This window comes from Seriola lalandi, unplaced genomic scaffold (assembly GCF_002814215.2).
Source record: "Seriola lalandi dorsalis isolate HSWRI2012SDOR001 ecotype SW California unplaced genomic scaffold, Sedor1 jcf7180002054353, whole genome shotgun sequence".
Taxonomy (NCBI): domain Eukaryota; kingdom Metazoa; phylum Chordata; class Actinopteri; order Carangiformes; family Carangidae; genus Seriola; species Seriola lalandi.
This window is the reverse complement of record NW_019524906.1, coordinates 127,393-144,211: the sequence shown is the minus strand read 5'-3', so window position 1 is coordinate 144,211 and position 16,819 is coordinate 127,393. Positions and strand designations below refer to the sequence as shown.

The following is a 16,819-nucleotide window of genomic DNA, read 5'->3' as shown; positions in this document are numbered from 1 at the left end:
TTATTGTATTATTATTTTATATATTATTATTTCTGATGTTGTCATCTGCATTTACTGTTTGCTTTTTTTTTGTTGTTCTTCTTTTGGACCTTCAAAATCATAAAAAAACTCCTCCATATCCCTTCAGATATAAATTTAGAAAGGAGTTTTTTCAGAAGGGGGTGGTGATTTCTGATTTAGTGAGGTGACACACAGATGTAATGTGCTGATCTTGTTCCGACGTTCCAAGTTGTCAAACACTAAATCAGACACAATCAAGTTAGTGGATGTCAGAGGCATCATCACTCTCACATTTTATTCATGTTTTCTGGGTGTTTGACTTGTCTATTACTAGTTACACTGTGTGCTCGTAGTGATAATTCACGCACATTTTAATTCCCCTTGGAATTATCGTTCAAAAATAGCAAGTAGAAAAATCTGTCCCTGTGTGAATTACTTGACAAAGATCATGTAAACTTAACAGATTTCATATTGTTTGTAACAATGTATAAAATAATTATCACAAAGTGCAGCTCTGTAGAGAAAATATGAGGCTTTGCATACAAATTGCATCAATTTACACCCATCACAAATATAAGAGATCTGACTGTGAAACCAACAGATCTCCACAAAAGCAGCATAGAGATAAGCCCTTGCTTCATTAACGAGCATAAGGTTGTGTCCAAAGGTGATCAAGCTTGTTGTTTTTCTTATTGCTTTGTGATAAAAAAAAAACAAAACAATAAACAGCACACAATATTCCAACCCATTTCATCACTGAGAGTAAGAAAAGCAAGAGCGTTATCTAAACGTGACAAAAAGATTCCAGGGATTTAAAATGAAAACCAAAGAGAAAAATCATTTCAACTGACACAACTGAAATAATATTGTGCATTTATATTGTATTTTAAATGTCAGTGGAATTAAGTTTCTACAGAATAGTGCCAATTCATACCAAGTATCATGTTCTGGATGAAATATACAGCTACAAAAGAAAACTAATTCCTGTCAATTAGAGTTAATAGGCACTTTAAAGTACAGTAGCTCGTTAGTGGACAATGAGTAATATATTTTAAGTTAATGTCATTGTAACGACAAATCAACCTGTGTACAGTAAGTACAGGCACTGTGCTTCACTGGATCCTATAAACTGGATGGACAAAGCTGGTGTGCAGATATCCTTACACAGAAAGTAAGACGGCAGTTTTTCTTCTGGTTTTTTGTTTTGTTTTCCAAAAACATGAAATTAGGACATGCTACCGCTGAAGGACAATTTTACGTCCCACTCCTGAGATTTGCACAAAGTGCGTATGCTTTTATTTCAAGCAGAAACTGTATTTTTCGAGTCCCGTTATCGTTTACTGCTTTGTTTCCTTCCTGCGCTGGCACAGTGCAAATATGTTCAGACGATTCAATTAATAAACAAACCACGAGCAAACCACTTTTCTGCACTTCTTCTTCTTCCTTTGGCCATTTGATTTAAAGGATTGCACGACACTTGAAACATTTTAAACTGGCCAAAAGTTAAAATATGAAAATGTTTCTGGGTCTTCATAGACCACTTTTGCAACATTTGATGTCTGACAACAGTCTAATGTCAGGTTTCATATTGCTAGTGTTACTTGGAGTGATCTGCATTCCCTAAAGGAACAGCATACTTGGGAAAAGAGAGGTCAAACCAAAAAACAAACAAAAATTACAGAAAGAAATAACAAAATTACACAATTTCTCTAAATGAACAACTTACTAATTTAAACCTAGCTGAAATAAAGGTACGTATATTACTTGGTATATATTTTAAAAAATATATATGATGATATATGAACTTGCATAAACATTTGTCTTTCTATTTCTCTTTTTAAAACCTCTTTCATTTTGTTGACCACACCTCACTTAGGCTACAGTTAAAACATGAGCACACCTCAAAACATAAACACCACAAAGTTAAATAATACAGAAACATTTTTGAAAGCAGAAAATACTTGGGTAAAAACAGGTTTGGGGTAAAAGTCAAATCAATTAAAAACAGTCAATGAATTGCTTTCACCTTCAGTCTCCCTGAAGCCTGAGTGACATCATGATGATGCCTCTGTGAGAGTGTGTGTTATCCGGCTTCAGGGAAAGTCGCTTCCGTCGTAGATTACGGGTTTCTCCATGGTCAGATGATAGAAGACTTTCTTGGAGATAAACCTGTTGGAAGAAGGTTTCTGATCAAAGGAGTGCAATCCGATTAACTAAAACGAAAGCTGAGGCACAAAAGAAAGGACAAATGCATGCATGCATATACACAGGCACACACACACACACACACACACACACACACACACACACACACACACACACACACACACACACACACCCAGTAGTGGCAGTGATGACCAATACAATAAGAGTTTGAACATTTCAGTCCTTCACAAGCTTCTCCCATTCTGAAAGAGTAATCAGGAGAAAGACACCATAGTGTGACAGGGTTTCATACCGTGAGAATGAGTTGTCAAAGATGAGTGTGTAGAGGCCGGGGTGACGGACTTTCAGCTGGCCCTGAATTGTCTCTTTATGGGAATTGCAGCGAGTCAGAGGAATCAGGACCTGAGAACAAAACAGGGACATTGGTCTGAAGGGAAACTCAGCACAAGAAAGATTCTGCCGGATGTTGTCCTACAAATCACCCCAAGGCTGATCTATCGAAAATACTATCTATAATACTCTAGTCTTATTTTAATGAAATGTATGTTGCCTTACATAACCCTTTACGTTGGACAGCAAGTATGAAATCATCATTATCATCATAAGTGTAACGTAAATTCCAACACACTTTGAATTAAAAAAAAGAAAAAAAAAGAAAAAACACACACACACAAAGGAGATTTTGGCAAAAGAAGGAGGGCACAGGCATATGAGATGAAAGATCGCAACACGTTTAAAACCCCTGACATTTTAAGTTACAGGATGTGCACCTCACCCTGCTGAGCAACACTGACAACCTGCAGTGTTTTTCCACAGTTCTCAGTAGGGGGCACCCATGAAAGCCAGTGTTGGTAATAACTCCTTATTATGGCTTTTTAATCATCTTCTATGAGTTTAGAAGTGGCTGCAATTTCCAACCAGTGAAAAGCCTTTCCTCCGGTCTTATGATGTACTTTAATTTCCAATGATGTAACATTACCTCTGGCATTTACCTCCCTGCTCTTTTCCTGCAGCAGATTTACAAGGAGCTAATGAGGTCAAGGCATCTTCACATGCCGCCATACTGTATACTCCAAGGGGCCCCATCAAGATAAAGAGGGTTGGCAGTGGTTTTTAGTGTATAAACATAAAAATACACACACTGAGAGCATTTACCTTTGACTGTTCCACCTGAATGTCAATGGATTCCCGGTAAACCACACTAAAGGAGATGCTTTTGGGCTCAGAGGAAAACATCCAGCTGATGGTTGGCCCACAGTCACCCACAGCAACAGTTATCACACTGTAGCAGCTGGACTTGATGAAGAGTTCCCTGGAACTGTCACCAAACTGAGAGATATCATCGATGCTGAGAGGAACAGCCATCCTAGAATGAAAACATATGCATTATAAGATGTATTAAAGTGGCATTAATTCAACCAATACCAAGATGAGTTAAAAAAAAAAAAAAAATTAAACATTTAAGAAATATATTAAACACTCACGTGACTTCCCCTGATTTGAGAAGGTTGATCTCTGAATCCTGAACAGTGGGGACACGCTCTTCAGGGTCATCAGGGGTCAAATCTCCTGTGCCTCTGCAAAATCAATGTATTTCAGTGTATGAAACTCTTTAATCCCATAGTGATGTAATCACACCCAACACAAATGACTGTCTGTCACAATCAGAGATCAGTCAGTGCATCTTGCAAAAGTAGAATATTCTGGTGAAGACAACATGGGCACATCATTCAAAACGTTTCGGTGATCTGCTGATGTGAAGAATACTCCGGAGTCATGACTGTGTGTTTGAAATGGATTATGAATTTCACCCACAGATCATTGCCCATGCATTTTAGTGACAACTCCAGCAAGTCTGAGCAAGTTTTACCCCATTCACTTCACTTCATGTATGTTAAGCTTAACATACTGGGGATTATCTTCTCAGCACAAGTGTTGCCTAATCCTCCTCTTTTTTCTGCACATGAACTACGCACATGAAGTACATCTGCAATGCTGTTTTTAGTTCATCAGTGAAAACCCTTTGCTTCCAAACCTGGAGGGGGCAAAGTCATTAGTGCAGGAGCCTCTAAAGCTTGAGGTGTGCTGTCACTGGGAAATATCAGGGAGGGTTGAAACAAAGAAAAACAAACAATTCAAACTGCACATGCACCTAAATTTCTGCAATCAAACGTTTATTGTTATTATTGTTTTTATGAAGCAGCAGTGAAACATTCACAACAGGTATGAGACAGATAGAGAATGGTCCATGATAAGTGTCTCCAATGGTTCTGTTTACATCACTCACCCTTTTCATTTCCCCTGATCAACTGATGGTGGTAAAAGCAAACTCAAGTCCTCTTTAGTCTGACTTTTAATTGAATTTTTATTTTATTTATTTATCTGTCTATTTATCTATACAGGCCATTTTACTGGTATGTCCTTTTATTTTCATTTTCTGGATTATTTTTCTTATACCCTACTTATTATTTCTGGTTTTACTCACTTAAACACATCTTCTCTCTTTTAGCATTTTATGATTTTATCTTTAATAATTCATCCTCGTCTTCATGTCTTCAGTGTTTCATCATTGCAAATTTATGAGATTCATGATAGCGTTTCCTCACTTCCTCTTTTCATTGTTTTATTTCTATTGTTTTTTTTGTTTTTTTTCATAAAATAGTAATTTATTGCTCTGTGGGTGGGGTATTTGTTTTTATTGCTTTGATTCTGTAAGGAACTTTGTTTGTTGTTCGTATGAAAAGTGCTAAACAAATAAAGTCTGATTGATTGATTGAAGGAATTGAGGTGAAAACAACATGACAACCAAGAATGTTTGGCTGCTTTAAGAACAGCACTAGATTTATAACATTCATACAATGCTCATAAAACCATTGTGTTTTTTTCAATCATCCAGCAATATAAACAGTACAGAACGTATGATTTGAACTTGTGACGTCCTCTGATTAGCCAATATTACACCGGTACAGTTGATGACCGTGCTCTATGTAGTTGTCACTTTTCTTAGAGCAAACACTGGACCACAAAGGCCTGATTTCAACATGAGAGTGTAACCCTTAGTAATTATGACCTCTCTGGATTCACCCAAGGAGTCTGAAGACTTTGGAGTCACATACCAGAACAGTCAGTCCAAATTTGTTCAAACTTGATTTTTGGAAAACATGACATCCGCATCACAACTCAGAAAATACTGAGTCATCCCTTTTGCTCTAACCTCAGATACATGTTACACTCACATATCCATTGCTCCTGGAGGCCGTCGGTCTTGTTCATTCTCCAGTGAGCCACCTGTTGTCTGGGAGGTGGTGTCACTGTCGTAAACACCGTTCACTTCCTCTTCTGTGATGATGTCGAAAGCTCCATCGTCAGATCGGTTGCTGGGGTCAGAAACTGGGAGGAATCGGTGGGTTTAACGGATTAGATAACTGAAATACGGTTCAGGAAACAACCAACACCATCTTTTCTCATGTTACATTGTGGGTATTACACAGTATATAGTATAAAAAATAATGCACTTAATGTACGTGATGCCCTTCAACATGTTGATGTTCGGACCAACTCAGTAGTTATTACATTATTACATGAGTACTCAGTGCTAACGCCTGTAAAGTTTCATGACTGTATCCGGCATGGTTGTGACGGTATTGCGGTGACAAATGACATACACACCTACACACACATGCATGCACGCACACACGCTGGAACAAATACACACACAAAAACAGACTCAAAAGGTGTCGTGGCAGGTGATTATGCAGCTTTACTTCCTTTACAATAAAAGCAAAACAGCTTCTTCTCTGATTCGAAATGTCGACCTCTTCCCCTTTTCTCTACTAAATAAAACATTCTTTACTTTCTGTCCTTGTTCCTCAATATGACAAAGTCAGTCTTTTCGCTTCTGCTTCCCAGTTGACATACAATAAAAAAAGATTGAGGCCCAGTGAACAACAGTGATAAACCTTCGGGCCAAGTTGTCAAGTTAGTACGTAGTTGTAAGTTATGTGTTGTTCTTCCCAGTGTGTCTCTCACCTGTTACCCTGGGGGTGGGTTTGTATGGGGCTGGTGCAGGAGGTGGTTGAGGTCCTGCTACAGGTGGAGGAGGCTGGATATCTGAAGGACTCAGTTCTGCCTCTGTGAACCTCTCCACCACCGCACTACTTTGGGTGTAACAGTCCCTGCAGCAGCGCTCCTTCTTCCCACTGTGCTTGGTCATCACATAGTTGTTGCTGCAGTAGTAGCAGAAGATGCGACCACAAAGCCTAGAAAAAATAATGTCCATATTAAGACACACGTTTGTTACTAAAAACATATTCTCGGTGTCTTGCATGTTGAGAAAGTGCGTAAGTGATGCTGTACGTAGTCTGAAAATCAAAACAGGTTAGTGATGACAGTGTGTGCAGTTAGGCTCCAATGTCAACTGAAAGCCCACCTGCAGTGATGTCTGCGCAGCCACCAGGTGAACTGGCCCTGGCAGCCAAGGCAATGAGTGGCCTCTTTATCCACCAACCACCAGCGCTCCTCTGCTCGCAGTTTCTGCTCAAACTCCAGAGCATCCGACTTCTGCCACAGAGCATCTTTGTCCCTAATTTAATGCACAAAAAGACAAATGCATGGGAGTTTAGTGTCATTCTGTTCCATCTTAACAATTCCTGACCTGAGTTTTGAACTTTTTTTTCACTTAAATTAATTCAACTTAATTGCTGTTAATAACTGTGGTCTGTTGAAGTCAAAGCAGTTGATGTTCAGTATTCCACAGCAGCTGCTCTGAAGGCAGATGGAGGCTGGCTATACTATAAATAAACTGTACCAATCACATGATCTCATCTCTTGTTTATATGTTTCCACCTTCAGGATCTGTCTACTTATCCTGGACTGTGATTTTGATATTGTGATATTATGATATTGTATATACTCTACACCCTCTTGTTTGAAAGTAGATTTATTTCACCAAATAATGGGACCGAGAAAAACAATGAAGGCATACATAATACAAGAGTAAAAAAGACTGGAATGATGTAGGCACCTCCCAAGGGAGCTTATGTGTGTTTCATCCCTTACAGAGTATGAAAGCTTTGTGAACCAGGGAGGAAACCGTGCTTGGTGAATCCAGTGAAGAATGTTACATAAGAAAGTGTCATTCTCTTCAGTAGTGTCTCTGTAGCATGGATGTTGAACTCCAAGCATTACTTTTCCTCCTGTCTTCTTTGTCAAACTCTTTCATTCAGACCTGTTTGGAGTGTACTACTCAGCATTCACGGAAGCTTTTTTCCCCCCTTGCTGCTCCTCAGACCTCATTTTCCAACATCACTGTCAAGTATAACAACATCAGAGACCTCTCTTACTGGAAGAACCAATCCAAAAGAGCAGGCAGCAACCGAACACAGACATGCAAAGAGAACATGAACTTTTACCCTGTTGCTTCTTAAATAGAGACAGGCCATACCGGATAAGCTCAATGAGCCGCTCTTCGAGGTTGGTCTTGGTTCTGTTGAGGTCATCGATCTCTGCAGTCATCCTCAGGTACTGGCTTTGCTTGTCGGCATCCGTTGTGTTGAGTTTCTGCTTCAATTCCTCGCACACCTTTTGCACAGCCAAGTGCGCTTCTTCGGCACTGAAGAGAGTAGAACATGAGTATCTCTTTTTCTTTTTTTTTTTATCGTAAGATGAAATTGACAGGTATCAGTGGTCATGAACGCACCTGCTTGCTGCGTCTTTCAGTTGCTGAATCTCGCTCTCAGTCTCACGAATGGTTGATTCTGTCTTTGTGATGTGAGCATCTTTCTCACCAGTTAGCTGCAGGTACTGCTCATTCACAGCCTTCAATAAAGATTATCGGGACACATAAAAATATCCATCAGTACAAATTTTTTTGACACTTGATTTTCATTTGTTTCTGTTCTTAAATTTCTGTTGAACACTGCTGAAAAAATATAATTAAGTTAGTGTCTTAACTGGTCCAACAAAATTTAAATTTCAGAGAGATGTAAATTGTATTGTGTGTATTTCTATAATAAAATCTTGCTATTTTCTCTTCCTGTTATATAGCCTATGTAATATAATATAATTTTTCATATGCATCTTGCCCCAGACAGCATACAGAAACACGTCATTCAGTAACATCCAATAACAGACAGAGCCAATCAATCTCATTAAAATCTAAAAACATCCTTCAAAATCAAATCATATTGTATTGATCTATAACGACATCTTACCATAGAGGAAATATCTCAATCTCAAAGCAATTTCATGGAGCTATTCATTTGATTAGGGCCAGTACACTGCGGTGATTATGGACCTATATTGAATCTATACCTGTATTTTGCATCTAATCTACTCTGCATTCAAAGATAATTGTTCGAGCAATCAAGGAGTCTCTTATAATCATCATCAGGTAATCAGCAGGTTATTATGTCCCATGGGGTAAGTAGTTTCCTGTTCCGCACCCCTTCTGCAAACACACTAATGATAGAGGTGTTCCAGGTTATTTTTACATATTATGCTTATCTTGCACTACTGACAGCTATCTATCTACAGTCTTCCCTTAATCATATATGGTTTTCTATAGAAGAAGTGAGTACATCACAGGTACAGCAAAGATTCTTTTCTCTGATGGCAGTGTATTTTTATATACCAGTATGTCTCTGTAAAAGTAGGTACTCTCCAGAGATTAAAGACCCCATTCTTACACCACTATGTGTGTCCTTATTATGTAACCATGATTTATTTGATGCTGGAAAGAGACATACCTCTAGTTTAAACACTTTGGCCTGCAAGCTGGATACATTCTTCAGCTCCTCCTGCAGCTGGGCTTTCACCTTGTCCAGTTGTTCATTGACACTCTGAAATGTGACAGTAACATAATAACATAAGAAAATGGGAAGAAGATATCAACTGTTTGTGTCATACTTCATGGCATTCCATCCAGTGGTTGTTGAGATGTTGTATTATATATATATATATATATATATATATATTTCAGTTTGGACGGAAGTAGTGGACCAAGACACAGATCGAAATTGCCATTCGTAGAGCAATGCTGCTAGCGTTGGTAAAAGGATAACTGAATATTTGGACACAATAAACTAAAAACTACATTGCCAAAAGTCAGAAAACGCAAAAAAACGATTTGAAATGAGTGTAATAAAAAGGCATAATTGACAGGTTCTGACTAACTCACCTTCATTTGGGTCTGATGATTCATGCTCTCTGAGCTCATCTGGAATTTGACGGCCTCCATCTCCTCACGGCTGGAGTCCTTGGCGCTCTGCACTTGATTTTTGGCCTTTTGCAGTTGCTCCTGGAGCTCTGTGACAGTCCCTGGAAGTGTCTCCTTCTGTGTTAGCTCCTCTCTTAGTCTGTTATTCTCCAGTCGAAGTTCTGTCATGCACTCTTCTAGTCGCTCCACCATTTTCTGCAGCTCTTCAATTCTGGCAGCGTCGCCGTCCCAGTGCTCTCTGGCCTCTTCTTTTTCTGCACTTAGCCTACAGATGTTCATCCCCAGCTCTGCCATCTCTGTGTTGGCCCTGTGCAGACCCTCACGTGTCTCACTGTTCTCTAGGACCAGCCTGTCATTTTCTGACTTGAGTGTGGACAGCTCTTCACGGATGGCAGCTGCAGAAATAGCCAGCTCGGCATGGGCAGCTACTTCACTGTCACGCTGTTCAATCAGTGCCTCTTCTTTCTTTTTGCACTCCATAAGCTCCGTTACATGCTTCTGATTCAGTGCCTCTGTCTGAGCTTTAAGCTGCTCAGTCAGAGTCCTGAGCTCATCTCTTTGGGCTTGCGTCACCTCCAGCTGTGCTTGGGATTTCAGCTTTTCCTCCCCAGACCTCTGTGCCTGGACCCTGAGGTCCAGGATCTCCGTCTGGAGCCTGGACACTTCTTTCATGTTCACCTCCAACTGGCTCTCAACCACAGTCAGCTTGCCTGTCACTTCTTGGTTCTCCTTTACTTGCACAGCACTCCTCTCCAGCTGAGATTTCTCTATCGCCTGCTTCTCAGAGGTCACCCTTTCAATCACTTCCGTCTGTTTAGCACAGGTTGCTTCTGCATCAGCTTTGGCGGTCTCAAGCTCCTTCTCTCTGGCCTCCAGAGCTTTTAACCTGGACTGCAGCTCAACAAGGTTCTTCTCTTTACTCCCTAGCTGGGCCTCTTTGCTTTGGAGCTGTTCTTGAAGACTGGCTTCATTCTTACGTGAAGCTCCTAAATTCTTCTCCAACTCTCCGATCTGCCCGTGAACACTCTTCAGGTCCGATTGCATGCGACTAAGAGCTGCTTTCACAGTGTCTTGCTCCTCTCTCAGACTCTGGTTCTCCTGCTCCAGCCGCTTTGACGTGGTGTCTGAGAGCTTTGCGGCCATGGTGGCTCGCTGCAGACTCTCATCCAACTTGCGGTTCTCCTCACGCAACCGCTTCTCTTTTTCATCCACTGTCACCTTGGTATCATCCAGCTGGCCTCGAAGCTGTTTCTCAGAAGCCCTTAGAGATGCTAATTCAGCGTCAAGCAATGCTCTGTTGTCTGCCATCTCCTTCTTCAACTCCTCATTTCTCTTCACCGTCGCCAGCAGCTTCCCATTCAGGTCCATTAAATTGGCACACTGTGTCTTGTAGTCTTCTATCTTTGTTGTGTGTTCTTTGACGTTACCCTCCAGCTCAGCAAGCCTAGTTGTCAGTTTTTCCCTTTCTGTGTTGAGGCTTTGGTTCTTGGCTTCTAGCTTTTGTAGTGTCTTGTGGTTGGAGGTTAGCTCTGCTTGTTTCTTTTCCACCTGCTCTTTGAGAGTGGTGACTTCTGCTTCTAAAGTCTCTTTTAAGCTACTAACATTCTTCTGCATTTCATCTTTATCTTCTTGCGCCATCCTCTTCACCACCTCCACCTCTTTCTCATTCTCTTCAAGACATCTTTGGAGGTCCTGCAGCTGCCTTTGTAGGTTGTTCGCCTCCTTCTCTCTCAATGTCAAGGCCCCCTGCAGCTTGTCAAGGGCACTACACTGTTCTTCCACTTTCAACTCCAACTTGGCTTTCTCCTCAGACACAGATGTAACTAATACTCCGAGTTTTGTTTCACCATCCTTTGCAGTTATCTCCTTGACTCTCAGCTCTTCCTCTAGCCTTTCTGCCTGCCTCTTCTTCTCCTCTGCCTCTGCTACAGCTTCCATCTTCCCTTTCTCTGCCTCTTTCAATCTGTCCAGCAACTCGTGTATCTTTTGTGCAGAATCAAAGTAGCTGGCCGCCTGCTGGCCCTTCTCATTCAGAACCCCGTCCAACTTGGCCATGAGCTCTATGTTCTTCCCCTCAGCAGCTCCCAACTTATTCTGGAGCAGACGGTGTTCAGCATCCATGGCTTTCTCCCTAGTCCTGAGTGCTTCTACCTCCCTCGACATGGCCCCCTCTCTTTCCTGCGAAGCCTCGAGTTCTCCTTGCAAGCCCCGCTGCTCCTCTTGGGCAGCAAACGACACATCCAGCTGCCTCTGGAGCTCCACCACTACGCCCCTGAGCTCTGCAGCCTCCTCGCCCAGCTGCTGCACCTTATCGAGGAGTTCCCGCTGTTTAAGCTCTGACTGGTCCAGCTCTAGGCGGAGGTCGTCAACTGTGCTGACATCTTCGGAGCAGGCAGGCAGGGACTCATTCAGGTCGTTCAGCAGACTGTGACCATAATCAGGGCTAGAAGGGAACTCAGGTGCTTGCTAGATGGTTGTAAGAGGAACCAGAGGAGAAGAGGGGGAAGAATATCCTGTAATAATTATTATTAATTACAAATTATGGTGAAATGACAGGACATTATTAGAGACACGGATCTGTTACCTGGGAGTAGGTACTGGCCAGACTGTTAATGCTGGAACTGCGACTGGGTGGTTTCCACATATGGCCGGGCGAGTTTGCACTTCCAAGCATTCTCCTGTTGATTAGAAAAGAAATGTAATACTTTAAACATTGGTAAATCACACATCCTGACTAAACACCAAAGCCGGTGCAAAGGGAAGGCTGTATTAGTGTCTGTGACCAAATCTTAATGCTTATTTAGATATCTGAAAGATAATTTTCATTTGTTTTATTCTCTCTACATGTTTTCAAGATTTCTTGTGCTCATTACCTTGCAAAAGTGGGCCAGGAGGCATCAAGATCATATCCTCTGGAAGCCACATCAAACTGGACATCATTGAGTTCATACAGGTGACTGATGATGTCAACACTAAGGTGGGGTTTCAGGAAGGGGCTTCGTACATAGTACCAGTCACTGTGGGAAACGAGAAGAAGAAGGGAAGAGGTCAAATAAAACCATAGCGGAACAATTATAGTGGCTGATGAAGGAGGTTTTGTCTCATACGTTGACCCTTAAAAATCATAGGAAGAAATTGACCTCAACCAGGAAATTAGGACATTCTTCAATAATATGTTATAATACATCTTTAGCACCAAATAACAGTGATGATGATCCTCTTTAAGGTTAAGATTCTTCTTTATAGTTTCTCTATGTTGTACCAGGCGTATGTACAATACTACACACACCTGTTCTGATTTCTAGTAAGCCACTGAAAACAGTCACGTAATACTTCTTAATTATTAACCTGCTCTTTATATTTTACCACTGACCACCATTTCTACTGACGCAACATGCCTGTTTCACCGAAAGGGGAAATGAGGTGTTTCATTGTCTCTGTCCAAGTTTCACAGACCTTGAAATCCAAAAACAGGGTTCTACTTCATTAGTGTCTGACAGTTTTACCTGGTGACTCTCTGGTTCATCAGGCACTGCTGGAGCGTGTCAGCCAGTCGCTGATGTACGAGGGAGTAGCGAATAAATGCTCGTCCCTTCCCCAGAGATGTCTTCAGCTATCAAAACAGAAGAAGACCTTGTTAAACATAATGTATTTAAATAATTAATTGTTTCATTATTTGCTGCTCAACTTGTCCAAACAAACAAATGATATATTCAACTTCAACTACAACATAACTGTTTGTAAAGTGATGCAGAACATATCCAATTAAAGCCTGTTCTAATGCAACACCTACAATTTTGTAATTTTTCCTGACAAACACATAAAATTAAAAAGGAGAAAAAAACGACACAAAATAATCCTAACATATTACAATTACAGCACACAGTATGTTGCTTTTATATCACAAATACAGGGATGCAGCACATCAGTGCCAGTATTTAGATTGAGTTCTTGGATGTGTTTTGGCACCCATATAAGATAAGCACTAAGCTATGAACAGAACGACTCTGTGTGTATTTTGTGTTGTGTCTGTACAATAAGAGATGAGAAAGAAAAAGATGAGAAAAGTGTTTTGGGTCATTTTGAAGGAGGGCAAAATAGATTATTTCTACTTTCTAATGGTTTGAGAGGTAATCAGATATTATTAATGCTACATTAGTGGTGTCACTCTAAACAACAAAAAAAATCTTAATACTTCAGTGATGGATTTGACAAAGCGGATCCCATCATTGGCCCCTTTTATTTTAGCCAGACAGTCAGTGAAGTAATCCCAGTAGTCCTTCTTTGTACCAAGAAATGTGGTCTTCTCCTTCTGGTCAAACTGAAAGAAAGATACATGTGGTTAAATGTAGATTATTTTTGAGTCACTTTTAAGACATAAAATGTGAAGAAAAAGAAGCATTTTAAAGGGTTCTTCTCCAAACAGTGTTTAATGCAGCATCATGAATTTACAGTCAAAAAAAGTGTAGTAATCCAATGACAAAACAACTGATGATGCAAGGCTCTGTGTTTTGTAAGCATTTATCTGCTTTATATTTCAAACTAGTGGTATCTCATTTGAAATCAAATTACTTTTTCACATCCTCAGTGAATAATTGGGATTCATACCTGTAGCAGGTACTCCAGTTTGTAGGAGAATTTGTGCAGGCTGGTACTGTCATCTGTGATTGGCTCTCCACTTTCCCTGTACTCCTTTGCAAGCTCAGCAACAGCCTCTGAAATTTACAGATATGAGTTCAAAGACGAATAAATATCTATCAAATAACAAGCAACACCAACATTAACTTAGGAAAAACATTTAAAAGATACTTGACTAAGATAAATACATAAAAAAATGTATTTTAACATCTAGGGTTCATGCAGTCAGTACACTAGTGCTGTAATCAGTGACACAGGAAGCAGGAAAGCAAACAGGAAAAAACAGGAAAATTATACTTCTTTAGAAAGATCCCTTGGCAAAAGGACTGCATTTCCAGTGCACCCAAACCTCCTGTGTCACCCTCTTCAGGCACAATCACACATAAAAAACTTGCCTCGTATCCATCGTAAAAACTGGAAGGACACCCGTGAGGGGTGCACCCTTAGGACACACTCTCTGTCTCGCTGCATGCTGACAGAGGCTTCCACCACGCCCTTACTACACAAACATGAGGTCAGATGTACGTTTTCCCAAATGATTTGATGACCCGCAGAGGTCAGATAGATCCAGGCTTAAAGATTGTACTCTCAGACTCGACAAAGAGACCGAGGTCATGACATCACAGCAAACCTCTCTGACTCCTTTCTCTGCTCTTCAGTCACACCATGTCAGCCAACTGCCTGCTGCCAGTCTATTCACACACACACACACACACACACACACACACACACACACACACACACACACACACAAAGCTGGCGTACCATGCAGATCTCGGATAATCCTCTGGAGTTGGCTCTCCCCAACAGTAGCCCCAGTAGCCATGGCCCCACCGCTCTCTCCCTGGCAACCAGGGGTCGCAGGGTCACATACAGTCTGCTGAATCAGAGAATCAGAATCAGTCAGGAACAAAAGACTGACATGAATAGTCCAACATACTCTCTCATGCATGGGCAAACTTATACACACAATTCTGCTAAACATAGAGAGTTTTTTTACTCATCTCATGATGAATGCATTGACCAATTCTGTGCAGAAAGTGCATCTCTTAGACGTGAAAGCCTGTCTGCCAGAGATATAATGGTCTATCACATATGCGTTTTGACCTTTATGACCTGCATATGTAATAATGTCACTCTACACATTCTGATTTTCTAACTACCACCTACTATTAAACTGTAATTCTTTATTCCTATCTGTCAAATGATGCATCTTTGTTTCTTTAACATTCAATGAAACACTCCTTAACAGCTAAAAATTGAATTACACTCTGACATAACTGCAACAGACGAAGGTTTCAGACTTGATTTGATGATTTATCAAAGGGTTAGATGGGCCTTTTTTGCCTAACAATTTGATCACTGTATGAGCAACAATAGTCAAAACGTCCTGCTTCTTGAATTTTGGGTTAGGATGCCGCTTCTGGTTGGTCCATAATGCCTGTAGGTTGGTCACAGATGCATGTAAGTCAACCTGCCATGTTATCTGCAAACTGCATGATGTGCTGGAAAATGTCAATGGACCTTGGGAAGCTAGCTGGACAGTTTTACTTCACTAAAATCTACTTTCATTACCCATAAGACAGGGGCATACATATTGCAAAATGTATAATTCTCACACTTTTATATAACCATTTAGTGTCTGAGAATTGCCTATACTTTCATATAAAATTCATTATAATATTCTATGTATTACGTCACTGGTTTGTAGCAGACATGTACAGAATCTCCTCTACAAAATCTGCAGAATAAAAACAGTTGGTGGACCCAATAAAATGAACACTTGTACAAATAATGAAATGTTGTACAATATGTGAGCAACAAGTTCCACTTGTGAGAAGCTTGTAATGTCTAGTCTTCATAAAATACCACAAATCATTGCCGCTAAGATTACCATGGAGTCAAGTTAACACCTCTCTGACACAATGACAGCTAAAATTATGACATTTACAGAGAGTGTTTATAGCAGATATTACAGGATGTTATGTAGGTGTTACCTCCTTTCACCTCTTGTTTATGAGGAAGTAAACAAAGCATTTCATAAATAGACATGTAAGGCATCTAAATATAACGATGTAATTGTGGTTTTATTGTGGCCATGTAAGACTAACACCCTAAATTTTAACACACAATCATTCACGCTATAGTTTAAGTTTAACTTTGTTTGACGTTGGATTTGTTAAGCTAACAGCTAGCAAACTACTTTAACATGAGTTCTGAAACCTCGATAACGGCTATAATAAGCCGACAATCGGCTCTTACAGTGCTAATATTAATTTTCTAACATCTTTGTAATACAAATAAACTAACGAATCTGTCAGTTTAAGTTTGTAAAGACGACACTTGTGTCATTTTAAGTTGTCTCAGTAATATTTAGCTTGACACTGATCACTTGACAGACATTTTGAAAACAACCGTGACATCAACGAGACACGATAGCTTAGATAATGGTATATGTTACGAGGTAGTTGAATGTAGAAAACGAAGAAAAGAGTAATAACTTTGACATACTTTTAGAGGTATGACTCAAGCCCATAACAACCCAGGACGTTTGTGCCTGCATACAAACTTGTTGTGACTGTCGTGATTGATGCCGTCCCATCCACTGACGAAGCGACATGTAGCCATCGGGCCAATGGCTACGAGGTTGGTAGGCGGGATCTAGTAACTGCATAGTTTGGTTGCCGTAGCAGAGTAAACAGAGGTGTCATGTGATCAATGACATACTTAAATGCGTGTCCCACTTTGCTGTGGTGCTTTTGTTCAATTCACAGCTAATCATACATATTTCAGATATAA

General features: G+C 40.4%; 1 protein-coding gene across 2 annotated transcripts; it reads right to left on the bottom strand.

The window, feature by feature from the left end:
* Positions 1-259: 259 nt before the first annotated feature.
* Positions 260-16,617, bottom strand: fyco1a (FYVE and coiled-coil domain autophagy adaptor 1a). 2 transcript variants are annotated; one of them, XM_023408026.2, is made up of 18 exons: positions 16,532-16,617; positions 14,786-14,900; positions 13,991-14,097; positions 13,578-13,703; positions 12,889-12,995; positions 12,256-12,399; positions 11,967-12,060; positions 9,344-11,848; positions 8,913-9,005; positions 7,865-7,983; positions 7,610-7,777; positions 6,596-6,748; positions 6,196-6,425; positions 5,403-5,556; positions 3,651-3,743; positions 3,322-3,532; positions 2,459-2,568; positions 260-2,169 (listed from the first exon to the last, which is right to left on the bottom strand). In XM_023408026.2, exons 2-18 carry the CDS (start codon positions 14,844-14,846, stop codon positions 2,094-2,096), a joined length of 4,551 nt encoding a protein of 1,516 aa, XP_023263794.1. In that variant the 5' UTR covers positions 14,847-14,900; positions 16,532-16,617; the 3' UTR covers positions 260-2,093. The 2 variants fall into 2 exon arrangements, with proteins under 2 accessions (XP_023263794.1, XP_023263795.1); XM_023408027.2 differs by having other exon boundaries at positions 14,786-14,897; positions 16,532-16,611.
* Positions 16,618-16,819: the final 202 nt, after the last annotated feature.